General features: G+C 44.6%; 1 protein-coding gene across 4 annotated transcripts in view; it reads left to right on the forward strand.

Moving 5' to 3' along the window:
- Tbc1d1 (TBC1 domain family member 1) overlaps positions 1–14,142 on the forward strand; it is a 200,621-nt gene that overhangs the window by 113,085 nt on the left and 73,394 nt on the right. For all 4 annotated transcript variants that reach the window (XM_059275893.1, XM_059275894.1, XM_059275895.1 and 1 more), the window contains 3 exons: positions 452–584; positions 5,766–5,857; positions 9,883–9,993. In XM_059275893.1, the coding sequence (XP_059131876.1) occupies positions 452–584; positions 5,766–5,857; positions 9,883–9,993 (336 nt within the window). The remainder of the gene's footprint in view (positions 1–451; positions 585–5,765; positions 5,858–9,882; positions 9,994–14,142) is intronic.

Below are 14,142 nucleotides of genomic sequence, written 5' to 3' on the forward strand. Positions count from 1 at the left end.
TTTCGCTCTCTCCTCGAATGCAGCATTTAGAAACTTCATTTTGCCCAAGTGTGGTGGCCCTGTTCTTGTAAATCCCGGCACTTGGGCCTGAAGTAGGAAGACTGCAAGCTAAAGCGATGTAGGGCAGGTTCGTAACCCACAACCCAGGTCGTGAGGCCGGGCACTAAAAAGGAACAGGGACGAGAAAAGTTAAAAAAAAAAAAAAAAAAGAATCGCTGTGAACTTGGACCAGAGGCACTTGCTTTGTACTTAGTAATAAGATTTTACCTTGTACCTCACTGTGTTAAGAGTGCTGAATCTGTACGTGGTCATCCTCAGACCACGGACCACAACCCTAGCAATTATTTCCACTGTGTTCTGTCAGTCCATGAAGAATAGCCCAGAAAACAATTTAGAGTGCAGAGTCTCTTGTGTACCCTTACGTGGACACTCCGTTCTTCTTTCTGTTCAGGTTGACGAGATCATGATGACTCTGAAGCAGGCGTTCACCGTGGCTGCTGTGCAGCAGACCGCGAAGGCACCCGCCCAGCTGTGCGAGGGCTGTCCCCTGCAGGGCCTGCACAAGCTCTGCGAGAGCATAGAGGGTGAGCAGGAGGCACTTCCAGCCTGCGGCACAAACGCCGCGGGTGGGAGTATCTCTGCTGGGGCTGCAGCAGAGGGATGGCGCCATAGGTGAGCTCACACTGTGCGGTGGATGTATGCTGCACGACAAGAATTTTTCCTGGGCATGATGGATGCAAAGCTAAGGACCCATATCTCCTCTTGCCATCTCCTCCACGGCGCTCTGAGAGTAAAGGAGAAGTTAGGGAATAAACATCATCAAACATTGGTGGGTCCTTCGGATTGGCACCACAGAGAGATCGTCAAATGAGACCCAGAGAATTTCTACCATGCTTTTCCAGCAGAGGATCCCTCTGATCTATGTCAGCACAGTTTTAATGGAGGGGAGCAGAAAACAGGCTGCACCTGAGGAGTCAGTGGGAGGGAGTAGAAAGTGTGGGGACCATATTGACTATAGTTTCTAGAAGTTTACAATGGAATGTTATCATCTGCAGGTATGTAGTTGATATTAAGAGGAACCGGTTACGGTGCTAAGTTGTTTTTAAAAGATACTATCAATTAGTTTTATCTTCATCATGTTTGTGAGGAAAAAAAGTGAATTATTGTGTAATTTCATAAAGAAATTGGAAGATTGGCGCCATCTAGGGATAAACTAGCATATAGCAAGCCCGGGATCCATGGCCCTGTCACTGCTGCCAGCCAGATAGGGTCCCTCCTGAGCAAGGAATGTTCTGCTGGTAACAATAAAGTCTGGTGTGGGTCAGTGGGGGTGGGGGGTGGGGGGGTGGAAGATGGGGTGATGGTGGGTGGTCCATGCTCATTTGGGGCGTCTGAAAAGTGAGGTGTTTGTGTTTCTCTTTATTTTGCATCTTGTCCTATCTGTAGGAAGATTTCTAAACATTTTTTTTTGGTGTGGTTTTTGAAACTGTTACATGATTTAAATTACCCAGTTGTAAATAGTAAATTACCCAGTTATGTGTAAAAGATCACAAAGATGTGATCATTTCTCCTGTATCTAAAATACTTGTCACAAAGTATAATCCTGTAAAGAAAGACTATGTTGACATTTAGACCTAAAAAAATTTCTTTTTTTCTAAGTAATTGTGGGAAAAATATACCCAAACATAATTGATCATTTTCACTTTAAAAACAAACAAACATACATACTGTTCAGTGGCCTTAAGTCCATTTACAGTGTAGAGTAACCCATTGCTACTGTCCATCTTCAGAACCTTCTCATCTTCCTGAATCGTAGCTCACTCAGCAGTCTCTCCTCTTTGTAACGTTCCCATAGTCCCAAGCAACCACCGTTCTACTTTCTGTTTTCCTGGGGGGCGGTGCAGGGGTTGTAATTTGGTGTGTGAATGAATGCATGCCCGTGCCCGCACATGCAGAAGCTAGAGCAGGGAGACAGGTGCCCTCCTCTGTAATTTTCTGCCTAGATGCCTTGAGACAGGGTTTCTCACTGAACCAGAAGCTATTTTCAGCTGGACTAGTTTGGCTGGCCAGTGCCCGGTCCACTTGTCCCTGTTCCCCAGTGCAGGAGTTACAGGCTCAAACCGGATGCTGTGCTGTGAACTCAGGGTCACTTACTTGCAGAGCAAGCACTCCCTTGCTACGGAGTCTCTGTCTCTCTGTGTCTCTGTCTCTGTCTCTGTCTCTCTCTCTCTCTCTCTCTCTCTCACACACACACACACAGAGTCAGTAGGATTTGTTTTCTTGCTTTGGTCTTTTTCACTTAGCATTATGTCTTCTGGGTTCGCTCACTTTGTATGTGTTGGAATCTTATTTCTTTGTATAGTTGAAATATTCCATCAATTACATCTGTTTATTCACCATTGGACATTTGGGTTCTTTTTGCCTTTTAACTGTGTGAGCAGTAATGCTAAGAATATTGGTATACAAACATCTGTTCAGGTTTCTGCTTACAGTTCTTTTGGGTAAGTAAAATTGCTGGCTTATATGATAAGTGTCCTAGTTAGGGTTTCTATTGCTGTGATGAAACACCATGGCCAAAGCAACTTGGGGAGGACAGGGTTTATTTGGCTTACATTTCCACATCATAGTCCCTCACTGAAGGAAGTCAGGACAGGAACTCAAACAGGGCTGGGACCTGCAGGCAGGAGCCGATGCAGAGGCCATGCAGGGGGCTGCTTACTGACTTGCTTCTCATGGCTTGTTACGCTTCCTTTCTTACAGAACCCAGGACCACCAGCCCAGGGATGGCACCACCCACAGTGGGCTGGGCCCTCCCACGTCAGTCACTAAGAAAATGCTCTATAGGCTCCATGCAGCCTGATCACATGGAGGCGTTTTTCTTAACTGAGGCTCCCTCCTCTCAGATGACTCTAGCTGTGTCAAGTTGACATAAAACTCGCCAGCACAATGAGTCTGAAAGTTCACTTTCAAGCCCTCCTGTACTGATCTATAGTGATTATATTTGTACCATACACAGATTCTAACTTCTCTGCATCCTTACAAAAATGAATTTTATGATGGTAGCTGTCCTAATAGGTATGAAATGTTATCTAGTTTATTTATTTATTTTTTTAGTTTATTTTTTTAATAAGGTAAATTAGCACCTGACATCATAAAGTCTGAAAGGGTTCGCTTTGGGCCTTACAGTGCTCTTGAAGTGAGTGTGACCGATGTATTTTTAAAACTAGTTTCCTGTCGTTACTATTTGCTGACAGCGTATAAACTGTATCTGGGAATGAGAGTGTTGCTTTAACAAGAGGTCTGGACTGAGAGGCTTACCACTTCTGTCCTAGTGGCTGTCAAGATAAGATAAATGATGATGGAGATGCCCCTCAGGGCCTAGTGAGAAGCCAGCAGTGACTCTGGCCTTACAGATAGATAGAGGAGATCATGATCTGTGGCGCTCGCTGCTGCTGAGTTCCGTTTGGGAAAGCTGTATGGAGCAAGAGTGTTCAAAAAGTTACAGCTGGAACTTTTAATCAGGATCAAGATTTCGCTGTTGTGGTTTGGGGAATAATCATTCAACTCTCTTTTACACAATAAAATTTAAGGCAGGAAACTGTAGAAAGCATTCATTACACATTAAACAGAGCCACGAGGAGTCTGGGGAGTGTGTGTTTTACCCACTGTGTGGGAAGCATTTTTAAAGGATTAGGTGGTGATTCATGAGAGGCCACCTTGGTAGAAGTACCGATGACTTAGTGGACAGATTTGGGGTCCATTGATTGTTGTGGTTGTACTCCCAGTAAGTGGAATGGAGTGAAAGGCATTGTGTATTACTGTAAGGGAAGTCTTGGCTGGGGACGTAGCTCAGTGGCAGAGCACTGACCTAGCATGTATGAGGTTCCAGGTTCCGTTGCCACGAACCCCCACCAAGCATCTTGTCATTGCTAGTTGAGCATCCCTGATCCTAAAGATCTAAAAGGCTCCAAAATCCAGGGCTGTGGCTCAGTGGTAGAGTCCTTGCCTTGCTTACTAAAACCCGGGGTTCAATCCCCAGTACTGCCAGGAAAAAAAAGTGTTCCATCAGGAAGTTAGGGTTTGACCAAGCACTCCACAAACTGTAGAAAGGACCAGTAATGTGACCACAAGAACAAGAAGAGAGACTTGAGACTGTTTTCTTAAGCAGTTGATGTAGTCAGGTGATGTCTCAGAGTGTATAAAGTAGAATACATACATTGTCTCAGTTTCTAATCTCGGGATTACTAAAAAGGAACTTCCTACCTCAGTGACTGTTTGGAGCCTTCAACATATGAAGTATTGAATGAAATGGCAATAGTTTATGGTGGCCTTTTAGAGTTCCTCTTGGTTGAAGACAAAGTAAGGACGAATGACATTCTAGAAGCTGAGGTGCTTGCTGTGTTCTGCAGAGAGTCCGTACCCTGTGCCTACTGCAGCCAGTAAGGAGGGCTGGACATTGGCTTTGGGCAGGCTGACTCCTGGCAGGCCTTCTGACCTCTCCCGAGTTCCCAGGCTCCTGTGGACTGCAGCAAACTCAACTGTAAAGTAGAGCTATTGTTTCCTGAGTCCCAGCAGACTCCCTGCTCTGGCAGGGTTTCCTCCAACTCTCAGGCATGGAGATACATTGCCCACTGCTCATGCTGTTGAACTCCCCAAAGGACTCATAGTCTTTAGTCCCTCATCTGTTCCCCAGGCCCCTGACCACCTCCTGCTGAGCAGAACGTTCCCATGCAGCCGCACCTGCAGCTCAGGAGGTTGATTGATTATTTGAATCAATTGAATTGGAACAGTCCCCCTCTACTCCACCCCACCCCATCCCATCCCACCCCACCTCTGATATGATGTAATTGTAGTTTTTGGCTTTATAAACCCTACCCTGCCTCAATTCAGGACAAGAGTTTTTGGTGGCAGGAGCCTGCTCTCGGTCCAACTTGGACAGAGGACTCTTACTTGGCCTTGTAGTCTTGGTGGCCCATAAATGACTCAGGTGGATACTTCACGCCAGGCTTCACCACCCAGCCCCCTGAGCAGGGTTCCCCCTCAGCATCGTGAGACTTGGGCTGGTAGAAGAAAACAGCGACAGGTCTTTATTTGGTGGCGGTTGGTTTAGCAAATTCTTTCATTCTTAGTCTTCACATCTTCTGTGACATTTATACTTGCCATCAAGAAAACACACAAACTAGGCCCTGAACTGTATTCATTCAGAATGGAATGTCTTAATGTTAGATCCTAATGGATGCTGTGCTTTTCGGTAGTCGTTTTTATAAGTGTTCCTCAGAATCCTTGGTGATGTTAGTGAACTGGTCCTAAGATGTGAAGCACATGATAGAGGAGCACTGTCAGCCATATGAGTTGCTGTGTGAAGAGACAGAAGTACCATTCAAGGGAGAAATACGGATAATTTTCAACTCAGTTCCACTGGCTTTTCATTAAGAACGTGTTTTCATGTTCTCATGTAGTTAGAAGAGTTTGTCGTTTTTGAAGAAAATGTTTGGATTGTCTGCAGTATTTTAACACCGAGAAAGTGATTTGGAGCTGCATGCGTCTGTGGCAGAGTACAAACAGTGTTGTTTGAAGACGTTTTGTAAACTCTGTGTTTTCCTGAATAGGAAATTGGGATAATAGCGTACTCTCGTGGGGTTGTCGTCCAGTAGAAGCGTCCTGAAGTGGGAGGGTGAGGGTGTGAAGGGAGGGAGTTTGGAAGGTGGTAACTCCAACTCTGAACTTCCCCATAGACCCTTTGTCCTTTTCCCTCTTCCCAACAGGAATGAATTCATCTAAAACCAAATTAGAACTCCAGAAGCACCTGACCACACTGACCAACCAGGAGCAGGCAACCATTTTCGAGGAAGTTCAGGTACAGCACTCTGTAGTGTCTAGCAGGACGGTAGACCAGGCGGCCTGCTAGTGAGGTGAGGAGCCGGCCCTGTCGCCGTCCACAGGGGCATGAGCCAGTGTCGTGTTAGTATAGAGTGGGAGACCCTCGGGTGTTGGTCCACACGCTCTCCTTTGCTCCCCGGAAACTTCTGTCAGCCTCTTCCCACTCGGGATTTTATCTCCCGCCGTGGGAGTCACAAGACACTTGTATATGGATGTAAGCATAATTGTTCCTCCCAACATTTTTTTTTGCCTTTTTTGAAAATACATATGTCATGTTATGTGTTTAGAGCCGTATACTAAATTGACACTCAAAGATCAGAACAAAACAAAACCACCACACACAGAAGCACACTCATAAGCTGTGTGCATTAAACCTGGAAGTCTGCTCTTGCCGTGCTTGGAGCTGCTGCATCCGGGCAAACCAGGTTGAGTGTGTCAGCCGGCCTGTGGCCTGCTTGCCGTGAGTCTCTAAGGAGCTCAACACAGTTTTCATGTCTGCCAGAGCTGGGAGCCATTTTTTTTTTCTGGCACTTTTCAAAGGAGGCAAGTACACTGGGACAAAGAATTAATGTCTTTGGGGTGTGTGTGCATATGTGTGCACTAGTGACTTGGCAAGTTCTCCATTTGGGGGGGTGATTAAACCAAACAAGCAGGTAGCTGTGTGGTGTTCTCACCCCTTCATGGGGGAGGCATGAAAAGGTTTGCTTTTCTTTCTGGTCTCAGTAAAGTTCTCTGATTCCCCTGTTCTTCTGTAGGAGTGGCGTGCATTTTCACAGAGAAAGACGAGGGAGGTTTTTTGCTGCTGCTGTTTTGATTTCACAAGTGGCCTTGAGGGTTGTTTTCACAATGTTTATTTGCCTCTGTGTTTTGTTGAGACTCACCACTTCACTTCTCATTCTTAATGCATTGCAACTGGAGCCAAGGCCATCAGTGCCAGCCCACTTAGGGCGTGGTACTACCAAGTCACACGGGGAGCATAGTCCTGGCAAGCATGGAAGACGTACTTCCCTTCCTTAATGCAGCTTTTCACTTTCATATAGACTGCACCATGTAGCTTTCCCTACACAGTGTGGTGATGACTCAGTACGGGCAATTCCCAGAACCCCCTCCTGCGGGAGTGAGAAGCCTAAGGGATATGATCCCTCTCCTCCATGAACAGAGACACTTGGAAAAAGCAAGAAGCATCCATCCGGTATTGCAGAGCGCAGTTCAGTGTTCTTCACAGCTCTGGATTTTTGAGGGCTCTGAGGAGCAGGAGCAGCCATGCTGTTCACTGGCTTCAAAACCCAGCTCATCCATTACCCTCCACCAATGCAAACGTGGGCTCCTTTTGAGAAACATGTATTTGATCTTCTCTGATGCTGTATTGATGGTCTTCCTGCATGGCTTCCATGGTTTTTCTAAAACATTTTATAGGCTCAGTTACTAATCAGTGATGGGTGGTAGTCCCTACTAATGTAAAGGTCATATAAAAATGTGATGTAGTCTTCCTGGATGGTAATTTATTTCTGAAAAACCCTCCCAAAGGCCAATTATATAAGGCCAGTATAATTACCTTTGAAGTCAATACTTATTATTTTGTTATTAACGTGTATATTATTCACAATGTTTCTTTAAGAGAAAGCTTAGATAATAACTAGGCAAATGATACTAGAGATGATGGCAGCTGACTTTAAGCCCTCAAAGTTCTCCATGACAGATGGGCACTGGGATTTTAGCCTCTCATCTCCTAAAAGAACCCACAACACCACAGAACTACCTTTTTATTTATACGTTTGAAGTGCGGGGTTTACAAACACATCTGGGGCAGTCAACATGGGGTCTCCCTCTCTTCTCACGCTGCCCCCCTCTTTTTGAGTGCCCCAGATTGCATTGGCCCTCTTCAGCAGAAATCGCTTCCCTCAAGCTAACATTGTAGTAATAATAATAAAAATAACCGCTCAAAGTCTTTCATTAAATATCGAGTGTGGTATCCAAGTGAAGCATGTCTTAAGTAACTTCCTTGGAGTACCTTAGACTTTTTGTACTGTCAGTATCAGGATTTTTTCTGTTGCTTTTATGATATTTTAGAAGACCCTTGGAGAAACAAGGTCAAGAGACAAATTAACTTTTAGCAAGGAGTTGGCTGTTTTGGATTGTTTAAATTGATGTAAACATGTTTATAGAAAAGCATACAAACTGATGGTCTATGAACTTGTGTAGTTGGCACCAAGGTTGAGCATAGAACCTTTGCTTTCCTGCCAGACACCCTTCATTGCTGCCCTGGGTAACTGCCATCCCAGCTCCTCACACCTCTGATTGTGAACAAGCAAGTTAATCATTGACCACAAAGTGATGCTGCTCAACTTGGTTCATAGTCATTTTCGTGATTGTCACTCTGATCAATGAGTGTGTCTAAAACTTGAAAGAAGCAGTGGTTTAACCACTGTAGAGAACGGTGAAGCCACATGAGAGATTGGAGGATGATGACACATCTCTAATCTGTTTGAATGCAGTAGGAGGGTAGCCTCTTGATATTTCACAGTTACTTGGAGGAAGTACTTATTTCTTGACTTTGTGTGACACCACAGATAATGTGTTTCTGCTCCACTGCCGGGACTGCCTTGGGATACTTAACACGTCCCAGCGGGGTCTCCTGGCTCCTGTGGTCAGTGGGCAGCAACTGCAGTACTCCACCGTGCCTGTTTGTGATTTCGTTGTCTGCCAGGGTGAACAGCTTGTCCCTCTCCCTTTGCCTAGCTGCCTCTGTATGAGTGTGTGTGTGTCTGAGCACTCTGAGCTTTCACTGTGACGGCCCAGTGACCAAGCTTGGGTCAGCTAGTTCGCAGCAAGTGCCTTGGTCTGCTGAGCCATCTTGTCAACCTTTAAGACTTGCCATTTAAAATGACCTTTTTCTAAGGCAGAGCATATCAGAAGTCTGGATGGAGGTTTCCTCTGTCTTTAATGCTTTTGACTCTAAGGTTAATACCATTGTTCCTTAGTTAGCTGGGAAGAGATATGCCGATAATGGCATTGCCCCAGACTCTCCTGCTTGTGCAGTTGATCTGTTTGTTACTCTCTTGACCTGTTAAAGGGCAGGCTCCAAGTCTGGAGATAAAGAGGAGGACTGGGCAGTGGAGCTGGCAGTATTAGCAAAGCTTATGGGCCAGTTCTCTGTTCCTCTGGGGTAATTTGGGTAACTGGTTTTATTTATGTTCACAGAAAGTAATGTATTGAGTTAGATGAATTTTAAAAATACACCATGGCAAGTATTTCAAATGCAAAGATTTGGGAGCTGGAGGAGACCACAGTCTATTAGGGGAAGCTAGACAGAATGAATTGGTTTCGGCAAGTGACTATAATGTACACGGGCTGATTCGTAGAACGGTGTGCCATGTCAGTGCTAACAAATTAAAAGACCTAGAAAGGATGTCAAGGAAAAAGGCTCAAAGCGGGGAAGGGAAAGGAGGAGGCAGAGGAGGAGAGCGAGGGGAAGAGAGGCCAGCATGAGACCTTGGCATGCAGTTTTTCATGGATGTACCTGCTTCATGGGGATGCCACAGAGTGCCTCATAATGAGCACATTCACCATGTGACAGTGTGACCCTGGATCCGATGGCCGTGCTCCTTCTTTCTAGGTCCCTAACCCTAAGAGCTTACAAATAAATGTGTAATCATTATGACTTTGGGTGTTGACATAGATTTTGCTTTACCTGTTTTTAAAAGCTGTTTATTTATTAACTATTTTGATCGCCCACTATCTGATGTTAAAAAATTTATCTTGGGTAAAAGAATATCAAAGATCAACTCCTAAATCTGGCTCAAGGGTTCTGCTGTCTGTTCTTTTTTAAAAAATGACCTCCACTCTTAGGGTCACTGGTGCCCCCTAGTGAGAGCGGCGAGAAAAAGCACTAGTTGCCAGGTGGAAGCTGTTAGCCCTTTGGAAGGGGATGTGTTAGCAGTTTTGTTGACAATTAAAAATAAATACAATGTTTATGCTTCTGTTTTGTTTTGTTTTTTAAAGAAATTGAGGCCAAGAAATGAGCAGCGAGAGAATGAATTAATTATTTCCTTTCTGAGATGTTTATATGAAGAGAAGCAGAAAGAACACAAGCACATTGGCGAGCCGAAGCAGGTACGCACGCACGCTGTGATGGCCTGTACTTCTACAGGGCCACTCTGTACGCAGTCGGGATCGGGGATCGGCAGGAGCGGCGTCTTCTCCAGGGCTTTCTTTTCTTTGTTGCACACACAGAGGAAACGGGGGTGTTAGTTGTGCTAACGATGACAAGAGACGTTTCTGTCTGCACCTCAGCAGGCTGTCCCGCAGCTCTGATCTGAAGAGTCGTGTGGGACTTGGGAAGCTGGTCTTGTCACCTTTGTCCTTTAAAGTGTGCCAGTGAACTGTCCAGCTGCCCTTGGGAGTATGTACAGGGTCTGCAAGGTTCTTGTATAAATGCTACGTAAACGTGAGACAGTGTCCTTGGCCTGCCAGATGCAGTGTCGGGAAGCCTAACTCCATGTCATTCTGTCAGAACTTCCATGAATTCCATTTGGATGATGGGGTGCTGTCTCCCCCACCCCATGTCTGGTCCTGCTCACACACTTACTTAGTTCCCATCTCCACAGACTGCCTTCAAGACCTTGGAGTATGGGGTCCAGCATACATGTGCCATGGGCCAAGTCCCTCTATCTCTTGTTAGTTCATTATTAATAGCTTCAGTCCCTGAGCATTTTATATTTGCTGAGGTTACTGGTCCAGAAAATCTAGAGGGGAAAAGAATCAGTGAAGGGCCGTCAGGTTCCTTAGTTTTATAAAGTGCGTTTTCTTGTACGTTTAAACCTGGTCCAGACATACATTTCCACGGCAGAGGGCACACGAGTAGAGGTGCTCGGAGCCGTGCTCTGGGTGCTGTTCCCACGGCTCCCTTGCTGTCTGGCAGCCTGAACTGGGTGCTGTTTGAGTTGGGCACAGGCTTAGCAACTCCCTCAGTAGGTGTCTGCTTGCCAGTTGGCCTTGGCAATCAAGTTCTTCCTGAACTGTCAGAGCTCCTGAGATCGCTGAAACTGTCTTGTTTCGCTTTCTCATTGGCCAGTTTCGGGCCTGGCGCAGTGGCCCCACATGGAGATCTCAACTGTACCCTCAGGTTTGGGCCTCAGTCTGCGCCAGCTCTCCCTTCCTAGCCTGTTCCTGTAGGGCCATCCTGGGGTCCTGAGCCCACCTCTTTACTAGTGATGTGGCCCACCTAGTCAGGCTTTCCAGTGACTTCTCTAGTTCCCTTCAGCTGATTTATTTCACACACACACACACACACACACACACACACACACACACACACACACACAACCTTTTTAACACCTTGTACTACAAAAAATCTTTCCTGACTTTTTTTTTAACCTTTGACTCAGTCTGGCAGGAAATCGTTAATTTTGAAATGGCTTATAACTGTTTAAAAAAAAAAAAAAACAGAATGAAGTACTTACAGTAGATGGAAGTTTTGACCTAAGTACAAACTAATTTTTATGGACTCACGGTAATACCTTTATGATTTGGGCATAGTTCAGTCCCTTGGAGAAATAATGTTTAATGTTTTTTCCATTTCCCAGACACAAGAGACCGACGTGAAAGGGACCGAGCCTCCCAGTCAGGACTGGCATATGCAGCACATCATACTTAGGAGCATTCCATTCCATTCCATTCCGCTTGCAGAGCTTTTTTTTTTTTTTTTTTTTTTTTTTTTTTTTTTTGGTGTGTGTGTGTGTGTAGAGCAGGCTGGTCTTGAACTCACAGCTGTCCTCTTGCTTCTGTCCCTGCCTTCTGGGTGCTAGAGTACAGGCATGTGCCAACATTCCTGACTACAACAGCGTTTTTCATTGTGGAGTAAAATACTCATTTTAGAGTTGAAATATGAACAGACATCAAGAAATTTGCTAGTGAAGTCCAAGTATATTATTTTAATCATAATTTTAGGAGCTTGACAAAATTTAGTGCTACAGATTTAGTTCTGGATTCATTTTCAAGCAAAAATTATTCATCCTTTTTCCCCTGATATTTTGTTAAGAAATTCAAGTGCACAGAAAAGTTGAAAGGACCATCCCATGAGCACTTACCACCCACCATACAGATCTTTGCGTTTTGATAAATTTGTTGTCTGTCTGCCTTTCTATGAACCCAGCTTATCTTATGAACTCTTTATCCCCACACACTTGGGCATGCTTCTCTTTATCTACAGTTTGGACTTTGTGTTTGCTTGGTTGGTTCTAGTTCTCAGTTCCCATCTGTCACACATGGACCATGTGTTCTCCCGTAGCAGAATTCACTGGAGAGCCTCCACACTAGAAGTTATTGTCTAAGACCCAACCTCATCCTCAAAGAAGACACTTCCAGATATTTATTTTAAGATAATAAGAATATAATGTTTTCTAAAGGTAAATTCTAAGCACTCATTGTTACAAATTATGTTTGGGCTCTGGCCCAGGGAAGTGAAAGGCATCTTTTTGGAAACAGAAGGGAATAGAAGCAGTGTTAAGTATCAGAAATTCCTCAGGCCTGCTTTAAAAACACAGGCATGTAGCTCTTCTTTTTCACGTATACGATCTGCCGATTGCTACTGCTTTCTTTATTTAATCTTCAGTCAATATTCCTTTACTGTCAAAACCATTGGTCCAGTTTGCTTCTATTTTTTATAAATAATGAGTTTGAAAGCATTTCTGGATCATCTAAACTTTGTGGGTAACCTGATGTTGAGTTTAGGCAGGCCCCTTTGTGGGTAAGTCTCTATGCTGGCAGCTGCCCTGCCTTGAGCCTAGACAGACTCTTATGCGTGGGACCAGTTGCAGCTAATAAAGACATTGCCCAGAGTGTATAACATTTAGCAGGTGCTGGGTGGTATTTGTCTTTGTTGCTCAGGTATGCGCTCCCTGCAGGCCTGTCTGACAAACATGGTACTTTGGCCATCTCTTAAGCTAGTGTCACCTGTCCAGAATACATATTTCCCCCTCAGTGCTGCTGTCTGCTAGAACACAGGGGTAATGTTAGTGCTCCTTCTTGGAGGAAAACTTAATCTAGTTGCTATTCTTCTCACAGATGTCCTAATTATGAAGAATGCATGGACTTTATAGAAGTGAACAGTATGTAGCTCTTGCCAGAGTGTAGCTCTTCTCTGAACCCCAGCTTTCTCTCGTCAACACTGGAGGTTCAGAGCATTCATCGGGGAATTAGGATTTCATTATTTCAGAGAAGACAGAGTCTTTGAACAGTTAAGAAAAATGTAAAAATATGCTCACTAGCCATAGGAATTAGGCCATATTCAAAGAGCATTTTGTGTCCATTGGTTTGGCAGAAACGTAAGGATGCTGACGGGGCCCTGAAAAGATGGCCTCTTGTGTGCTGATGCTAGGGCTGTGAATTGGAATCATTCCGGGGGAGAAGCTTGGTGATACCTGCTGTCGCTGCAGACGCCTAGTGCCTGTGACCCAGCAAGGGTGTCCCCATTATTTCCCTCATAGAACCTCCCGTGTGCATGCTTAAGGAGCTGTGCATGAGAGTTCACTGCAGCCTCCTTCACAAGAGCAAAAGAGTGGAATAAATATTTAATAGTAGGAACAGGAATAGGTTGGTTATACAGTGCAATAAAACTGTCCTCAGGCTGAAGTGGATGAACCAAAAACAATTGTCAGTATGAATGAATCTCAAAAACAATATTGGGAAAAGAGAGATAATTGCAGAGAAATTTGTCTGTGTGTGTGTGTGTGTGTGTGTGTGTGTGTGTGTGTGTGAGAGAGAGAGAGAGAGAGAGAGAGAGAGAGAGAGAGAGAGAGGGAGGGGTGGGGGGGATTTAAACTTAGATTCCACATAGAGGAAAAGTGACGTGTGTCCTTCTGAATCTGGCTGATTTCACTTAACACGGCTATCTGTAGTTCCGTCCACTTTCCTTCACAGGATATCATTTTGTTCTTTTATATGGCTGAATAAAATTCTGTAGTGTGTGTGCATCACATTTTCTATCCATTTGGTCTTTTGATGGCACCTAAGCTGATTCTGTTCCTTGCTATTGTGAATAGCACTGCAGTATAAATATGGATGTGAAGGTGTCTCTATGTATGCTGGTTTAGAATCCTGTGAGTACATACCCAAGAGTTTTTGAAAAAACTCTGTGCTTACTTCCATAGTGGCCACACTAATTCACATTCCTATGATCAGTGACACCTTTAATCTAGGTGTTTGTTTACATGTTAGACAGCATGTGTTTGATGGGTACATGTAAATAAAAATATAAATTGA

Source organism: Peromyscus eremicus, chromosome 10 (genome assembly GCF_949786415.1).
Source record: "Peromyscus eremicus chromosome 10, PerEre_H2_v1, whole genome shotgun sequence".
Classification (NCBI taxonomy): Eukaryota; Metazoa; Chordata; class Mammalia; order Rodentia; family Cricetidae; genus Peromyscus; species Peromyscus eremicus.